Raw genomic sequence first — 14,110 nt, forward strand, 5'->3', positions numbered from 1 at the left:
CTCTGGGACAACTGGGCTTGGGAGAGCCACATAATTAGTACAAACATCATTGTGGAGACACTTCTCCAGCTCTGTTTATTTTGTACATAAACCAGGCTTCGGTTCCATTAAGTTCAACAAACATTTGTTAAACATTTGTGCGGTGTCAGATCATGTCCAAGGCACAGGACAATAAAGATGAATAACACATGCTGGGGACTCACTGTAATACCCTTTTACAGCTTTATAGTTCCTGAAGCACTTTTCACATGTGTTATCTCAGTTAACACTGTGAAATCCAACGGTGCATATATTGGTGCTGCTTTTCCATTTGAGAAGTGGGGAAGCTGATAATCTCAAAGACCCCAAATCATGCACACAGCTAATAAATGCAAGTTCTGGCACCAGAACCCAAAGATATGACTCTTTATTCAATGCTCTATTTTTTTATGCATTGCCATTTGGCATATAATTAGAGGATGTTTAAACCCTTTTTATGTGCCAGGAAAGAAATACTACTTTCTTTCCTCACAGTTCATCGTGATGGTCATAGATAAAATGAGCAATAGGGTTCACATTATCATTACTTAATTCTGAGGTTTCTTTTCATCCCTGACCATTCAAATGGTTTCTCCCAGGTTATATTTTCATATGCATACAATTCACTTTGTTGAGTCAGATACTTGGTGAACAAGAAATGAAACAGATATAAAATTCTGCTTGTTTTGGAACTTTTGAATACCTAAAGTACATATTTTCTTTTGCAAATATTTTGGTTCTTGGTTATATCCAATTTGAAATTGAATTATATACTGTCTTATATCCTATAATGATTTCAAATAAGACTACAAGTTCCTAGAGGAGAGCAACCCTATGATGGCTCTGGGCATGTGGCCAGGACTAAGAATATTTACTGAATGGAATTTACATGATGGCCGACCCTTCTACTCCCTAATGGGAAGCATTAGAGCTAATCGTTCAGTAAGAGATCGGAGTGAGACAGACTTGGGTGAGAGATCTGGTTCTACCACTAATCCTGGGCAAGTTATAGAAACCAAAGCCCCACTGCCCTCATTAGAAAACAGGGATGTTAATGGCATCTCTTTGAGCTCGTAAGAACTAAGTGAGAAGTCTGGTGCATAGTGAGAATGCAATAAATGTTGGGTCTTATTACCAAGTCTACTTTCTTGGGTCTTTCCAGAAGTCCTTTTGCCTTCCCCTATAGGAATGTAATGTTTCTTTTCACTATCACATTCTGAAAGAAAGGTCGGAGTTCCAGAGCCAATTACCCATGGAACATCCACTACAAAGGCCTTGTATTTGCTGAAAATAATTGAATAAGTATTTGTAATAGTGCTGGCATATAAGAGTTTGTTATTTTTCTCTCTCAATTTTATTTTACTTTATTTTGTGTTAATGTTGGCTAATAATTAATGATGGTTTCAAATCAGATATTTATTTGAATAATCAGATGTCACCTTTACAAAAGTATGATAAATTAGTTACTGTTACAGGAAAGCATTTTTTTAATTGACTTTTTTCTTTTTAGAGGTGGGGGAAGGGAGAGAGAGTGAGAGAAACATCGATGTGAGAGAGGTACATCAATTGGTTGCCTCCCGTACAATCCCCAATCAAGGATCAAATCTAGGTATGTGTCTGACCAGGAATCAAACCTTTGACCTTTGGTGCACAGGATGATGCTCCAAACAATGAGCCACACCAGCCAGGGCTGAAAAGCATATTTTTTAAAGGACATAAAATAGGAGTCAAATGCTGCATCTACTTCTCTAAGCTGGGTTTGTTAAATATTATCTGTATTTATCAGAGAGATAAAATTTGTCTCAGTTTTGAGAGATATAATAGCATTTAGGAATTCAATTAGATGATCCCTTCAGGCTAATAATGAGCAAACTGAAAATTAGAACACCTACTACTTATAACCAAAATCACAAGAAATGACTATAATGCTAGATGCATAGCTTTGACACACGGAATTCTATAAAGCAAATTTTCCTCTGCTGAGAATTCCAGAGTATTAAAAAAAAGGTCAGCTTGTTTCTCTCATTACATAATTATGACAAAGAGAAAATCATCTTCTTGCAAACTTCTCAGGTTCCTCACCGAAATGGATTTATTCTTTGAGCAGAAATGTAATTTACCAGTAAGATGAATGGCATTCTCTGGTTCTTTACGTTTTTTCTGTATCTTGCAATTTTTCTACAGTGAGCACATAGGATTTTTAGAATAAGGAAAAAAGGTTTTCAGTTATTTTTATTTTTGTTTCTCATTGAAAAACAAATGGTGGTGTGGGGCAGGGGACCATGCCACCTTCACAGAAGCTAGTCTAAGAATGTGTTGTGGGAGAGAATTCAGTTGCTGGGAGGTGATCCCAACCAAGGATGTTGAGTCCCAAGCCTGGAAATGTGGATAATTGGCCAATAAAAAAATAATGTGACTATATGTGCCTCATTCTGGTAAGACTTGTGTGGCTAGTGTACATTATGTGTTGCTATGATTCTCAGACTAAAGAATAGTGCCCAGCACATAGTAGATGCTCAGTAAATATTTGCCAAATAAATGACTGTATTGCTAAGAGGGAACAGCAATCACTGTACCTCAAATCAGGGGAAATCAGAGTCACTAGCTGCCTGAGAAGTAAGAAGAGGGTTTTGCTCTCTGAAACTACAGGTGATGAATATTAAGTAGGAATCCCAATAAAGCAGAAATATTGATGCACATGGCTTGGTCATAGGTAACTTTAGACAATTACAAGTTCTCCTTGTGCTTTTTCTTATCACAAAAGGAAATCAAAATACAGATAAGGAAAGAGAAGAAAAAATTTAAAACCGTTTTGACATAGGTATGTACTCTTTCAGATGATCTTTTATGCATATATATATGTATTTTATTTTTTTACAAAAATTGAAATAGTACCTTTTTGTAACTTTTACCTGTGTCACCAGATATTTCTCTGACATTATTTTTAATGACAATATAGTATGACACCAGATGGATGTACACTAATTTATTCACCTACACACCTGTTGCACATTAAGGGTATACCATATATATTTTTTCTGTTAGAAATAATGCTGCAATGAACATGTGCTACCCCATCATAATAAAATATTTAATAGAGTAAAGCGATATCTCAACTATAGAGAACTTGCCCTAAGTTACTTTTCTGGGAGCAGCGGTGGGACTGACACCATTCACCAAGAGGAGCAGGAGGAGCAACTATCTGACCAGTGCAGGGATAACTGACCCAAATGAGGGACTGAACCTAGATCTGCTCTAACTGCTGGTACCTGGGTTCTAACACTTTGTGTTCCTGGGGCCTGGAAGCAGCAGACACACTGTTATCAGGAAATCAGATTAATTTTTTGAAGTTGAAAGGAACTTAAGAAATCATTAATTGTTATATCCTTAATTGTTTCTTGGGGTTTATGGAGAGATGAAAGCATTTTTTCCCAAGACTAGAACATAGATCTCCTCAGCTCATAAAACTGCCAGGTCTCTGCAATCTGCACAGGGGGTCAGGACTCTTATAATTGAAGACTCTGGGTAAATGGGACTTTGGGCCGAGACTGACAATGATAAGGGGTAGATGCCCACATTCTAAGCTCAAGTGTAGCTATACCAGCTGTGCAGGACTTTCAAGGGGATGACCCCAGCTGGTTCTACAACATTTAGCCGAAGAACACAAGCTGAACCTTGAAAACATCTTGCTAAGTGAAAGAGGCCAGACACAAAGGCCACATGTTGTATGATTCCATTTGTATGAAGTGTCCAGAACAGGCAAATCCATAGTGACAGAAAGTAGGATAGTGGTTGCCAGGGGCTGAGAAGTGGGGCCAGGAAATGGGAGTGACTGCTTGCTGAGTATAGGGCTTCTTTTGGGAGTGATGAAATTATTCTGAAATGAGTGGTGATAGTTCCACAATAATGAGAGTATATTAAAATCACTAAATAGAATACTTTAAAATGATCAAATGGTGAATTTTATCTCAACTAAAAAATTTTTAAAAGAGCTTATCAGTGAAGTCCTTGGGGAGGGCATGTGGGTCTTGTACCGCCCCCAAACCCCCACCCCATCCCATCCAGTACTAGTCTATGTAGTTTCCAAAGAACAAAGCCACAAGTCGCCATATGCCTCCTGGAGTTCAGACAGCACAGGCGCTGGAGCTTGAGTCTCCATACAGTGAGAAACACAGTACTGGGTGAGATACGGTTCTACCATAAATCTTGGGCAATTTAATAAATAAGCTGGAGCAGGCCAAAAGAAGAGGCTGTTGCAGGATTGGAGTGGGCAAAGGTGTGTGTTATCTATGGGCCAAGACTCCTGCCACATTGTAAAACCCTACCAAAATTGCCAGCCCAGGGTGAGGACACCTTAACAGAGAGCTCCAGTGTGCACTGTCCAGTGTGCTCCTGCAGAGCTAGAGACCCCAGTGAGCACTGTCTCTGAAGAACACTAATGTGCCCCCAGGTTACAAAAGAGCCAGCATTAGCTATCAAACGGTGTTCCAACTACACCTGATTGCAGGATGCATGCTATGATCTAATGGGATATGGCATATGAAAGCCCTTCACAAGATAGAAAGTGCTATTAAAGTGTTCATTATTAGTAAATGACTCAGAATTATCAGCCTAGTGCTGTAACAATTTCTTGTCTCATATCTCTAACTTCTTAACTTTTTTAGTGCAACCTGAGATATTTTGTAAACCAAAGGGCCAGAAGAACACCAGAGATTTCATCTACTCAAATCCCTGCTCCCAGGTGGGAGTTACTTCCAAACCCAGTCAGACACTCCCATGACCCACCTTCAACACACTAGATTCATACATCAAACATCAATCCACTTTCTACTGTCTGTTGGAGTCATCACTAAATGGTCAAAAATACCAATAGATTGTGCCATGTGGGAAAGGCCAGAGGAAAACCTATCTGTCCTATTTTAAACTCCTGAGAAGGCAACTCAACCATCTGTCTTAGCAATCCATTCCAGGCTGGAACCACCCTGTCAGAAATTTTTTTTTTTAATTTATCTTTATTGTTGAAAGCATTACAGCTATTCCCCCCTACACACACATTTCCCCCAGAAATGTCTTTCTTCTATATAATCTAAATCCTTCAAATGGAGCCTCAAGCTAAGTTAGTCTCATTCCATTTTCAAATAATTTGGAACACAGTTACCATCTGGAGTATAGGATTGTACACTGTCACAGGTTATGGTGAGCAGTAAATGAAATAATGCCTGTAAAACACAGAGCACTGTCTCTGGCACATCATTACGTCCCAATACATACTTACTCTTACCATCGTTATATACTAGGACTCTGTCAGCACAAGTGACATAAACACACTCAAAATCATCTGGGCCAAGAAAAGGGAGGGAGTGGAGGATGTCATTTAAAAGGAAGTATATTGTGCAGTGGCCTTCAGGCTCTCCTGGATCCAGGACTCAAATAATGTTTGCAGGGCTTCTCTTTCCCTCTCTTCCCCTCCACCTTTCACAGAAGCTTTTGAAGTACAGAGAGCAGGATGGCAACCAGAAGACTCAGGTGGAGTAAGCCTAGAATAGGTTCTCTATTTATGAGTTCATTCATCAAAAATTTTGAATGCCAAGTAAGTGTCAAGCAGGGTTCTAGGAACTAAAAAAAGCAGTGACAAAGGCAAAATTTCTGCCCTCGTGGAATTTACCTTCTGGTTGAAAGAGTAGACCAGGTAGGAGAAGGTGAAGGGATGCTAGAAAGATAAAAAGTTATCCTCCACAAAATAAGGCCACACCTCATACCATTATTAAGGTGAACTCTTAGTTTTCTCTTTTCCAAGCTAAGTGAACGCACCCTTTTTACAACTCCTTTCCCTTTGACAAATGTGCAGAATCCCAAAAATCAGGTACTCAAATAGAGAAATAAACTTGGCTGTAGATTTTGAGTGCATTTAGTCTATTTATACTGTGTATCTTTGCATGATGTTTCTGTGATGCGCCTGCAGCTATAACATAACCTTCTGCTTCCATTTTGAAAGTCACTATTTTTTTAGACTGTTTTTGTAAGTCTTTCACCTTCATGGTTTCCTTTGAATAAGATGATAGTAAAACACTGCAAAAACCTTGTTATTTATTAGTCATTTAAAAATTATTCCTCTGAGTAACTCGAATTCTATTTCTCTGTATTAACCATTCTAACTGTAAAAATGAAGACTTAGAGACCAAGTTTTTTGAGAATCCCAGGAAGTGTTGCCTGACTTGAGAAAAATCTCAACTTCTGCCTGTCCCCGGGGAGCTCCCAGTGAGGAATGCTTTCATGAAGCATTTAAGGCTGTATAATCTTTTTAGGGTAAAATTCAACTTTTCAAGAAACTGAAACTCATCTGAATCAAGCTGCTCTCACCTGAAAAATCTTGATTTATCAGTGCTATTCCAGATTTATTACACAAACAGGCTCAATTAATAATGCACACAATTCTCTTTAAAACATGGCATTGGAGATCTGTGCTACCACGTGAATTCCTTCATGGGCAATGCAGGGACCAACTCTCATTAAATTCACGTTGCTCTAGTGTGCGTGGAGGAGAGGGAGGGTTGGTTGTCATAATTTTTATTCTTTTAAGTAATGTTACAAGTTATATGCCCTACCCCCAATTGCTTTTTCAATTGGTCCTCTTTTCAGTCTTCCCTGCTCTCCAGCTTTGGCTCTCTTGTCTGGCCAGTAACTTCTTTTAATCAGGATAAAATAGACAAATGGGCCATTTGTCCATTTGACAAATCCCATCGTTAAGCTGATCTTGGAATTAAACAAAAATGGATTTTTAACCTAAAAGCTCATCAGCCCCACGTCCTCCATCTCATATTTGTCCACCCCACCCTGTTTTGTTGTTTTTTGTCTACCCGGGCTTGCAGCCCTCCTTGCCCGCTGAACCAAAGCACGCTGGAGTCAGGCGCCCCTGTCCCCACGCGTCTCAGGAAGGGATGAAGAATCTCCGAGCCGCCACTCCAGGGTTCAAGAGCAGGATACGTTTTAAAGCTTAATACCCTTATCTTTGCATTGCAGCCGGAAGGTTGGCTCCACGCCGTTTTTCCGGCGCTCCTCCTTCGGCAGTTGGGCACTATCCCTGATGCCATTTCCCGAGTTAGGAAAGGGAGAGAACTTTTCCTGGGAGGACCGCAGCGTCCCCGCTGAGCCTTCCCGGTTCCTCAAGTGGGGATCCCTGTCGCACTGCAGCGAACGTGCCCGATTTCCCTACCTCACCCTCACCCCCACCCCTCCCCAATCGTGGGCGAGACCGAAGGCAGCTTCAGTGTTTATTTTGTAAACCTTTAAAACCAATAGCACTTAGCGCCGTGGAAGCCCGCTTGGCCCTCACTCAAAGAAAGACGCCAGAGGTCAGGGAGCACAAGGGACTTGAGGGCAGCGACTAAGTGGGGTTTTCAAGGGTGCTCTCGGACTGGGCATGTCCCCCTAATCTCCCAGCACCTGCCCACCCCCCGGTTCTGCCCTGGACAAACGGACGCACTTGGCGGGAGTGGGCGAAAGCGTCCTCTCCCGGGGGACTCCAGCCCCGGCTTCAGCGCGGACCCCTGCCCCGCCCGCGCGCCCGCGCGCCCCCGCGCCCCCGCGCCCGCGCGCCCCCGCTCTCCGGCGTCCGGGGAAGAGCCGGAGGAGGAAGGCGGGCGGCAGCGGGACCGCGGGGTGGGCGGCCGCCGCTCCGATTGGCTGCGCTGTCGTCCCTTCCCGCGCCGCGTGCCCCCTCCACGCGCCCAGCCCGCTCTCGCCCCCAGCCTGGGAGCTGGTTCCCGCAGGAGGGAGGGCGCACAGGGGCGGGACCCGTCTTCCCGCCCCGCACCCGACCCCGGAGCGCGCGGGGATAAAACCGGGCGGCGGCGCGCGGGAGCCCGGGTCCGGCAGCCTCCGGAGCGCGGAGAGGCGGGAGCCCGGGTCCCGCAGCCTCTGGCTGCGCGCGCCTCCGCCCCTCGGACCGGGCTCCGGGAGCTGGGCTCCCGGCGGGCGGGCACTGGGCGGCGGGAGCGCCGAGACCGTACTTTCAGCGGAGCCATGAAGAGAGCCCCGGAGAACTCACCGGAGCTGGCGGAGACGCTTCCTGCGCCCGGGGTCGCTGCCGCCGCCGCGGCTCCTTAAAACTCCCAAAGTTGTGCGCCAGCGAGAGGCTGCCGCCCGCCGGGAGCTAGAGGGAAAGGAATTCGGAAGATGCGACAGTGACAGACAGACGCACAGACCTTCGGAAGACACCACCGTAGGCAGCCTATCCCCAGAGTCCGTGAAGCTTCTCAGCTCTGTGAGTTGTGTTCTGGACGGGTGGCTCGCTAAGTATTTCCGTTTAATTGTTTATAGAATGCGTTTGTGTATTTTTGCGTGTGTTGGAGGGAGTTAAAAAAAACAAAGCAGGATGCACCTTAAAGCAATATTGAATTTCTGATGTTGAGACGGTTGTATTGATAGATTGTGGCTGGAACTGTCCGTAAGCAAGAGTAACCCAGGAAAAATTGCATTTAGCAGTCAAAAGGCTGCGTAGGCTCCCCAGTGTGAAATAAACCTCCATTTCCAAAGTTACTGGAAAGAAAGCATTGTGTGACTGTTACGGGTTAATTGGTGGTAGTTAACTTTGCTTTTTTTTTTTTTTTTTTTTTACCCATCTTTATATATTGTTTATTAGATTCACTGGTGGGAGGCCGAGCTGGTGGTGAAGAGCCTAGAAGAGACTGACAGGCGATCATAATGTCTTTGCGTTTACACACACTGCCCACCCTGCCTGGAGTTGTCAAACCTGGCTGCAGGGAGCTACTGTGTTTGTTGGTGATCACGGTGACTGTGAGCCCTGGCACCTCTGGGGTATGCCCCACTGCTTGCATCTGTGCCACTGACATCGTGAGCTGCACCAACAAAAACCTGTCTAAGGTGCCTGGGAACCTTTATAGACTGATTAAGAGACTGGATCTGAGTTATAACAGAATTGGCCTTCTGGATTCTGAGTGGATTCCAGTATCATTTGGAAAGCTGAACACCCTAATTATTCGTCATAACAACATCACCAGCATTTCCATGGGCAGTTTTTCCACAACTCCAAATCTGAAGTGTCTTGACTTATCCTCCAATAAGCTGAAGACTGTGAAAAGTGCAGTGTTCCAAGAGTTGAAGGTTCTGGAAGTGCTCCTGCTTTACAACAATCACATTTCCTATCTCGATCCTTCAGCGTTTGGAGGACTCTTCCAGTTGCAGAAACTCTACTTAAGTGGAAACTTTCTCACACAGTTTCCCATGGATTTGTATGTTGGAAGGTTCAAGCTGGCAGAACTGATGTTTCTAGATGTTTCTTATAACCGGATCCCCTTCCTGCCAACACACCATATAAATTTAGTGCCCGGAAAGCAGCTGAGAGGCATCCATCTTCATGGAAACCCGTTCGTCTGTGACTGTTCCCTTTATTCCTTGCTGATCTTTTGGTACCGTAGGCACTTTAGCTCAGTGATGGATTTTAAGAATGATTATACCTGTCTCCTGTGGTCTGACTCTAAGCACTCCCAGCAGGTACTTCTGCTCCAGGATAGCTTTATGAATTGCTCTGACAGTATCATCAATGGCTCCTTCCGTGCACTTGGCTTTATTCATGAGGCTCAAGTTGGGGAAAGGCTGATTATTCACTGTGACGGCAAGACTGGTAGCTCAAATACTGATTTCCTTTGGGTGGGTCCAGATAACAGACTGCTAGAACCAGACGAAAAGGAGGGAAACTTTCGTGTGTTTCACAATGGAACGCTGGTGATAGAAAGTCCTCGTTTTGAGGATGCTGGAGTGTATTCTTGTATTGCAATGAACAGGCAACGCCTGTTAAATGAAACTGTGGATGTCACAATAAACGTGAGCAATTTCACTGTAAACAGATCCCATGCCCATGAGGCATTTAACACAGCTTTTACCACTCTTGCAGCCTGTGTGGCCAGTATCGTTTTGGTACTTTTGTACCTCTATCTGACGCCGTGTCCCTGCAGGTGTAGAGCCAAAAGACAAAAGAGTACCCAAAACCAAAGCAATGCCCATTCATCTATTCTCAGTCCTGGCCTGGCTAGTGACGTCCCAGCTGATGAACGGAAGGCAGGTGCCGGTAAAAGAGTGGTGTTCTTGGAACCCCTGAAAGATACTGCAGCAGGGCAGAATGGGAAAATCAGGTTCTTTCCCAGTGAACCAGTTATAGCTGAGGGCATCTTAAAGTCCACGAGGGTGAAATCCGACTCAGATTCAGTCAATTCAGTGTTTTCAGACACACCCTTTGTGGCATCCACTTAATTTTGTGCCTGTATTTGTACGATGTAGTCACTTAATCTTTCCATCTTTAACTTTGTGTATAGTCTGCAGAATAAACGGCAGGACTAAAAATGATTTTTGGGTTTTGAAATATAACCAAATGGTCTTTTACATGGTTGACAGGAAACGTGGTAAAGCACTTTGGTTCCTTGATGTGCCAGAGAAAGATGGGGTTGTTTTCCAGTGTTTAGGTTCTAGATAACGATATCTTAGTCTTACCACTACTGATCATTTCAAAGCTGACCTGGAGGTGATTTGACTGACATTGTCCTTTTATTCAGAATTCTTGAAAGAAAAAATAAACTGTATTATTGTTCTTTAAAAAGAGACTTGACTAACTTAGGACCAAAGTTAAGTTATTTTAAAGAGAAGTGCTAGCTTCCTATTTCATTTAGAAGAACCAAATAAGCATTATGTATACAGCACAAAAAAGTTAGATTTGGAAATAATTTAGCCAAATTCATCATTTCAGACCAGAGTAAACAGACTTCACTGATAAAATTTACCGGGTACTGCTACATCCCATACGATGTTAGATAAATAGTGCAATAAAGGTACATTTGTTTGTCTTCTTTCCATTCTGTAAATTTCCTATCCTTGTACAAAAGATCTTATTGAAAGTTTAGTCATCATTATTTGTTGCCATAAATATGTAGGTGTCAATACCAAGATGTCTGAGTAACTTCTTACACCTTTGTTCTAGTAGACTAATATTTGTTTATATGCTTGTGTGTATGTAAACCTTAAATTATATTAACTATTACATCGATCTTACTGTATTGTGCTTTGGACATTTGAATTAATGTAAGTATATGTATTGTGTAACTTAATGTTCTGTTTTATTTCACTATTTAAAAACATGAATCTAAGATGTTTTATGTGATCAGATTGTTCTACTTTGTTTAAAGCACCTGCTTTATAGCAAATATCTCTCCAGAGTTCTTGGAGTTACAGTATTGAGTTTATTTTTTTTAAAGGGGAAAAAAGGCTCAATTTATACCTTCTATATCGCATTTTACTCTGATACTATTATGCATTTCTACCAGGTTTGGAAGACGTGAGCTCTGATTTTGTAACATGTGAGAGCCCAGGAGACTTCTTTTTCTCCATCATCTGCTGTGAGGTAATAGAGTAGCCACTGTGGACCTAGGTTTCCTCAATCATAAAATGAGAGTTTCAGATTATGATGTTTAAAGTTCCTTCCCACTCTGGAAGTGATGATTTCCTGGTGGTCTTAGCTCCATCACAGATTTACACTGGCGCTCTGAAGCTGTACCACATGCTGATAGAATACAAGAATGAGATTAGGATAGACTAGCATAGCACTGCAGAGCTCGAAGGGACAGTTTGCATCACTGTCCACCTTCCCTTTCTCAGGGACAAATGAGGCCCACAGAGGGTTGTGGGTTGGCCTAAGTTCACACAGTGAATTAGGAGGGCTCGGGTTTAAGCTTCCTGCCAAAGATAAGAGAGTCAAAGAATGGCCATTTTTAACAGTGGGCATGCAGAAGGAATCACAGAATAATACAAAAGAGGGTCAGAAAATGGCAAATGAGATTCAGAGATGTGTTGTCACTGGGGCTAAGAAAAGAGGGTTTTTAAAAGATGGAAGTGGGCCCAGCTGGGCGTGGCTCAGCGGTTGAGCATTGACCTAGGATCTGGGAGATCGAGGTTGGATTGCCTGGGTTGCAGGTTCAGTCCCCAGTCAGGGCCGTGCAGGAGGCAGCCAATCAATGATGACTCGCTCATCATTTATGTTTCTCTCTCCTCCCTTCTTCTCTCTGAAATCGATAAAGATATATTAAAAAAAAAAAAGAGAGAGATGGAAGTGGGCAACAGTGACAAATACTGCAGGGAAGTAGTAGATGAGGAGGGAAACCTGACTTGCAATGGTGGTTTTGGGAGAACAGTGGGCACTTGGTGACAGCTCAGCAAGTGCCCAGCTGGCTCCCAGTGGCAGACACTGGTCAGCAGAGGATTAAGGAGTAAGTGGCAACGGTATGTGCCTTAGGGAATAGGCCGCAGAGCCACTGCTCAGTAGTGTTGAAAATTCTCTGTTGTTTGCTGTTAAAAAATTACTGCCTCTGCCTTTTCAACACAGACCTCACCCTTAGATAAGATCCTTCAGTTCCAAAGATGTTACAGGCAAACATTTTATTCCAGTTACTGCCATGTAAGTAATTAGGAAGAATTCTGTGATTTGCATAATCTTTAAAATCATCACTCCTCTCAGAAGTTTCTGAGGTTTAATAGAAAAACTCAGACTTAGAGATGCTGTGATTTGTTCATCTTCACACAGCTGGTCTGGACACAAATAAAAATTCTTGAACCACTGACACTCTCTGGCAAGGGGAGGGCTGCATCCAGGGCCCATGAGGACCCTGACTTGGGGAGTGCAGCCAGCAGGGCCCAGCTGCTGGCAGGAAGGTTACAGAGCGGATCTCTGAATTAAATCTTTTCTGGACAGATCTCTAAAGTCCTCCAGCCCTCAAACCATCGATCTTAGGAAACGCCTGTTGTGTTTGCAGGGGAACGTGGATACTGCTGAGTGGGGAGTTTGTAGGGTCTGGTCTTGGCTGGTCCTAATGAGCCTTGAGTAAAGGACAGGCTGAACTGAGATCAAAACTAACACGCTTATCACCAAAGCAAAAGAAAACCCCAAATCCTGAATACTGAAAAGAAAGCTGCATTTTGAGTAAAGGTAGGAAGTCATGGTGAGGAAAAGGCTTCAAACTGAATGTTATTCTGTGGAATTTTAAGTTCTTCAGTGTATCTTTTTTCGGTAGGAGCTTGATCGTGTGTTTTATTTATTTATCTATTTAAAATATATTTTTACTGATTTCAGAGAGGGAGGAAGGGAGAAGGGGAGAGGTAGAAACATCAATGATGAGAGTCATTGACCAGCTGCCTCCTGCATGCCCCCTGCTGGGGATCAAGCCTGAAACCCAGGTATGTGCCCTGACCAGGAATCAAACCTCCATCTCCTGGATCATAGGTCGATCGATGCTCAACTGCTGGTCACTGGCCAGGCAATCACATGTATTTTAAATACAGGACCAGAACGAATATGTGCTTTATAAATTTGTTCCACTCAAAACTTTTATATAATTTTTGTTCCAAATAATAATCTGGATTTATGTAACTGGGTTATTCTTTTAAACTGCTTAGTATGTTTTATTTCACAGTTGTGAGGTGAATACTCTTTGGAGAAATTAAGCAAATATAATAGACAAGAAATTTTCCTAGGCTTAGAGTATTTTTCCACTATAAGTAGAATATACTGGTTTATGATAATATACTCTTTAATTAATTATGGGTTAAATTTCTTAAATATACATTTAAGATTTATGATCTGAAAGAATGGCCTAAAACAATTTCTTATTTATAGTTAACTTCTGCATTAATCCTCACTGTTTGGCTGGTAGAGATTTAAATATATTTATTTTTAGCTTTAATTGTTTGAATTATTTGTCAAGAAAAATGTTTTTTTTTATTTTTCTAAATAAACATTTTTCTAAAATGTTAATCAGAAGGGATGTAGGTGAAACTTCTGGGGGTGGAAAATAAGAGAGACAAGAAGACACACTATCAGTCCAAATTCTAAAAGGACATCTGACTTGGATCGTCCTGCTAAGCACTGTTGAAACAGGATACAGCCTAGCCCTGGCCGGTGTGGCTCAGTTGGTTGAGCATCGTCTCATGCACCAAGAGGTCACCCGTTTGATTCCTGGTGAGGGAGCATGCCTGGGGTTGCAGTCACAATCCCCAGTAGGGGGCATGTAGGAGGTAGCTAGTCAATGTTTCT

At 42.6% G+C, this 14,110-nt stretch overlaps 2 protein-coding genes across 8 annotated transcripts in view; one reads left to right on the plus strand and one right to left on the minus strand.

The window, feature by feature from the left end:
- PCED1B (PC-esterase domain containing 1B) overlaps positions 1 to 8,303 on the minus strand; it is a 131,298-nt gene extending 122,995 nt beyond the window's left edge. For 2 of the 7 annotated variants that reach the window (XM_081128088.1, XM_081128084.1), the window contains exon 1: positions 8,066 to 8,283. The gene's annotated coding sequence lies outside the window, so the exon portion shown is untranslated. Of the gene's footprint in view, positions 1 to 8,065 lie in introns of all 7 variants that reach the window. The other 5 variants (XM_081128090.1, XM_081128087.1, XM_081128086.1 and 2 more) reach the window with 5 other exon arrangements.
- On the plus strand, positions 7,883 to 11,482 carry AMIGO2 (adhesion molecule with Ig like domain 2). Its single transcript, XM_081128082.1, has 2 exons — positions 7,883 to 8,281; positions 8,660 to 11,482. The coding sequence occupies exon 2, from the start codon at positions 8,722 to 8,724 to the stop codon at positions 10,285 to 10,287; it is 1,566 nt and encodes a 521-aa protein (XP_080984208.1). The 5' UTR covers positions 7,883 to 8,281; positions 8,660 to 8,721; the 3' UTR covers positions 10,288 to 11,482.
- Positions 11,483 to 14,110: the final 2,628 nt, after the last annotated feature.

Source organism: Miniopterus schreibersii (genome assembly GCF_964146895.1).
Source record: "Miniopterus schreibersii genome assembly, chromosome: 2".
In the NCBI taxonomy this organism is placed as follows: Eukaryota; Metazoa; Chordata; class Mammalia; order Chiroptera; family Miniopteridae; genus Miniopterus; species Miniopterus schreibersii.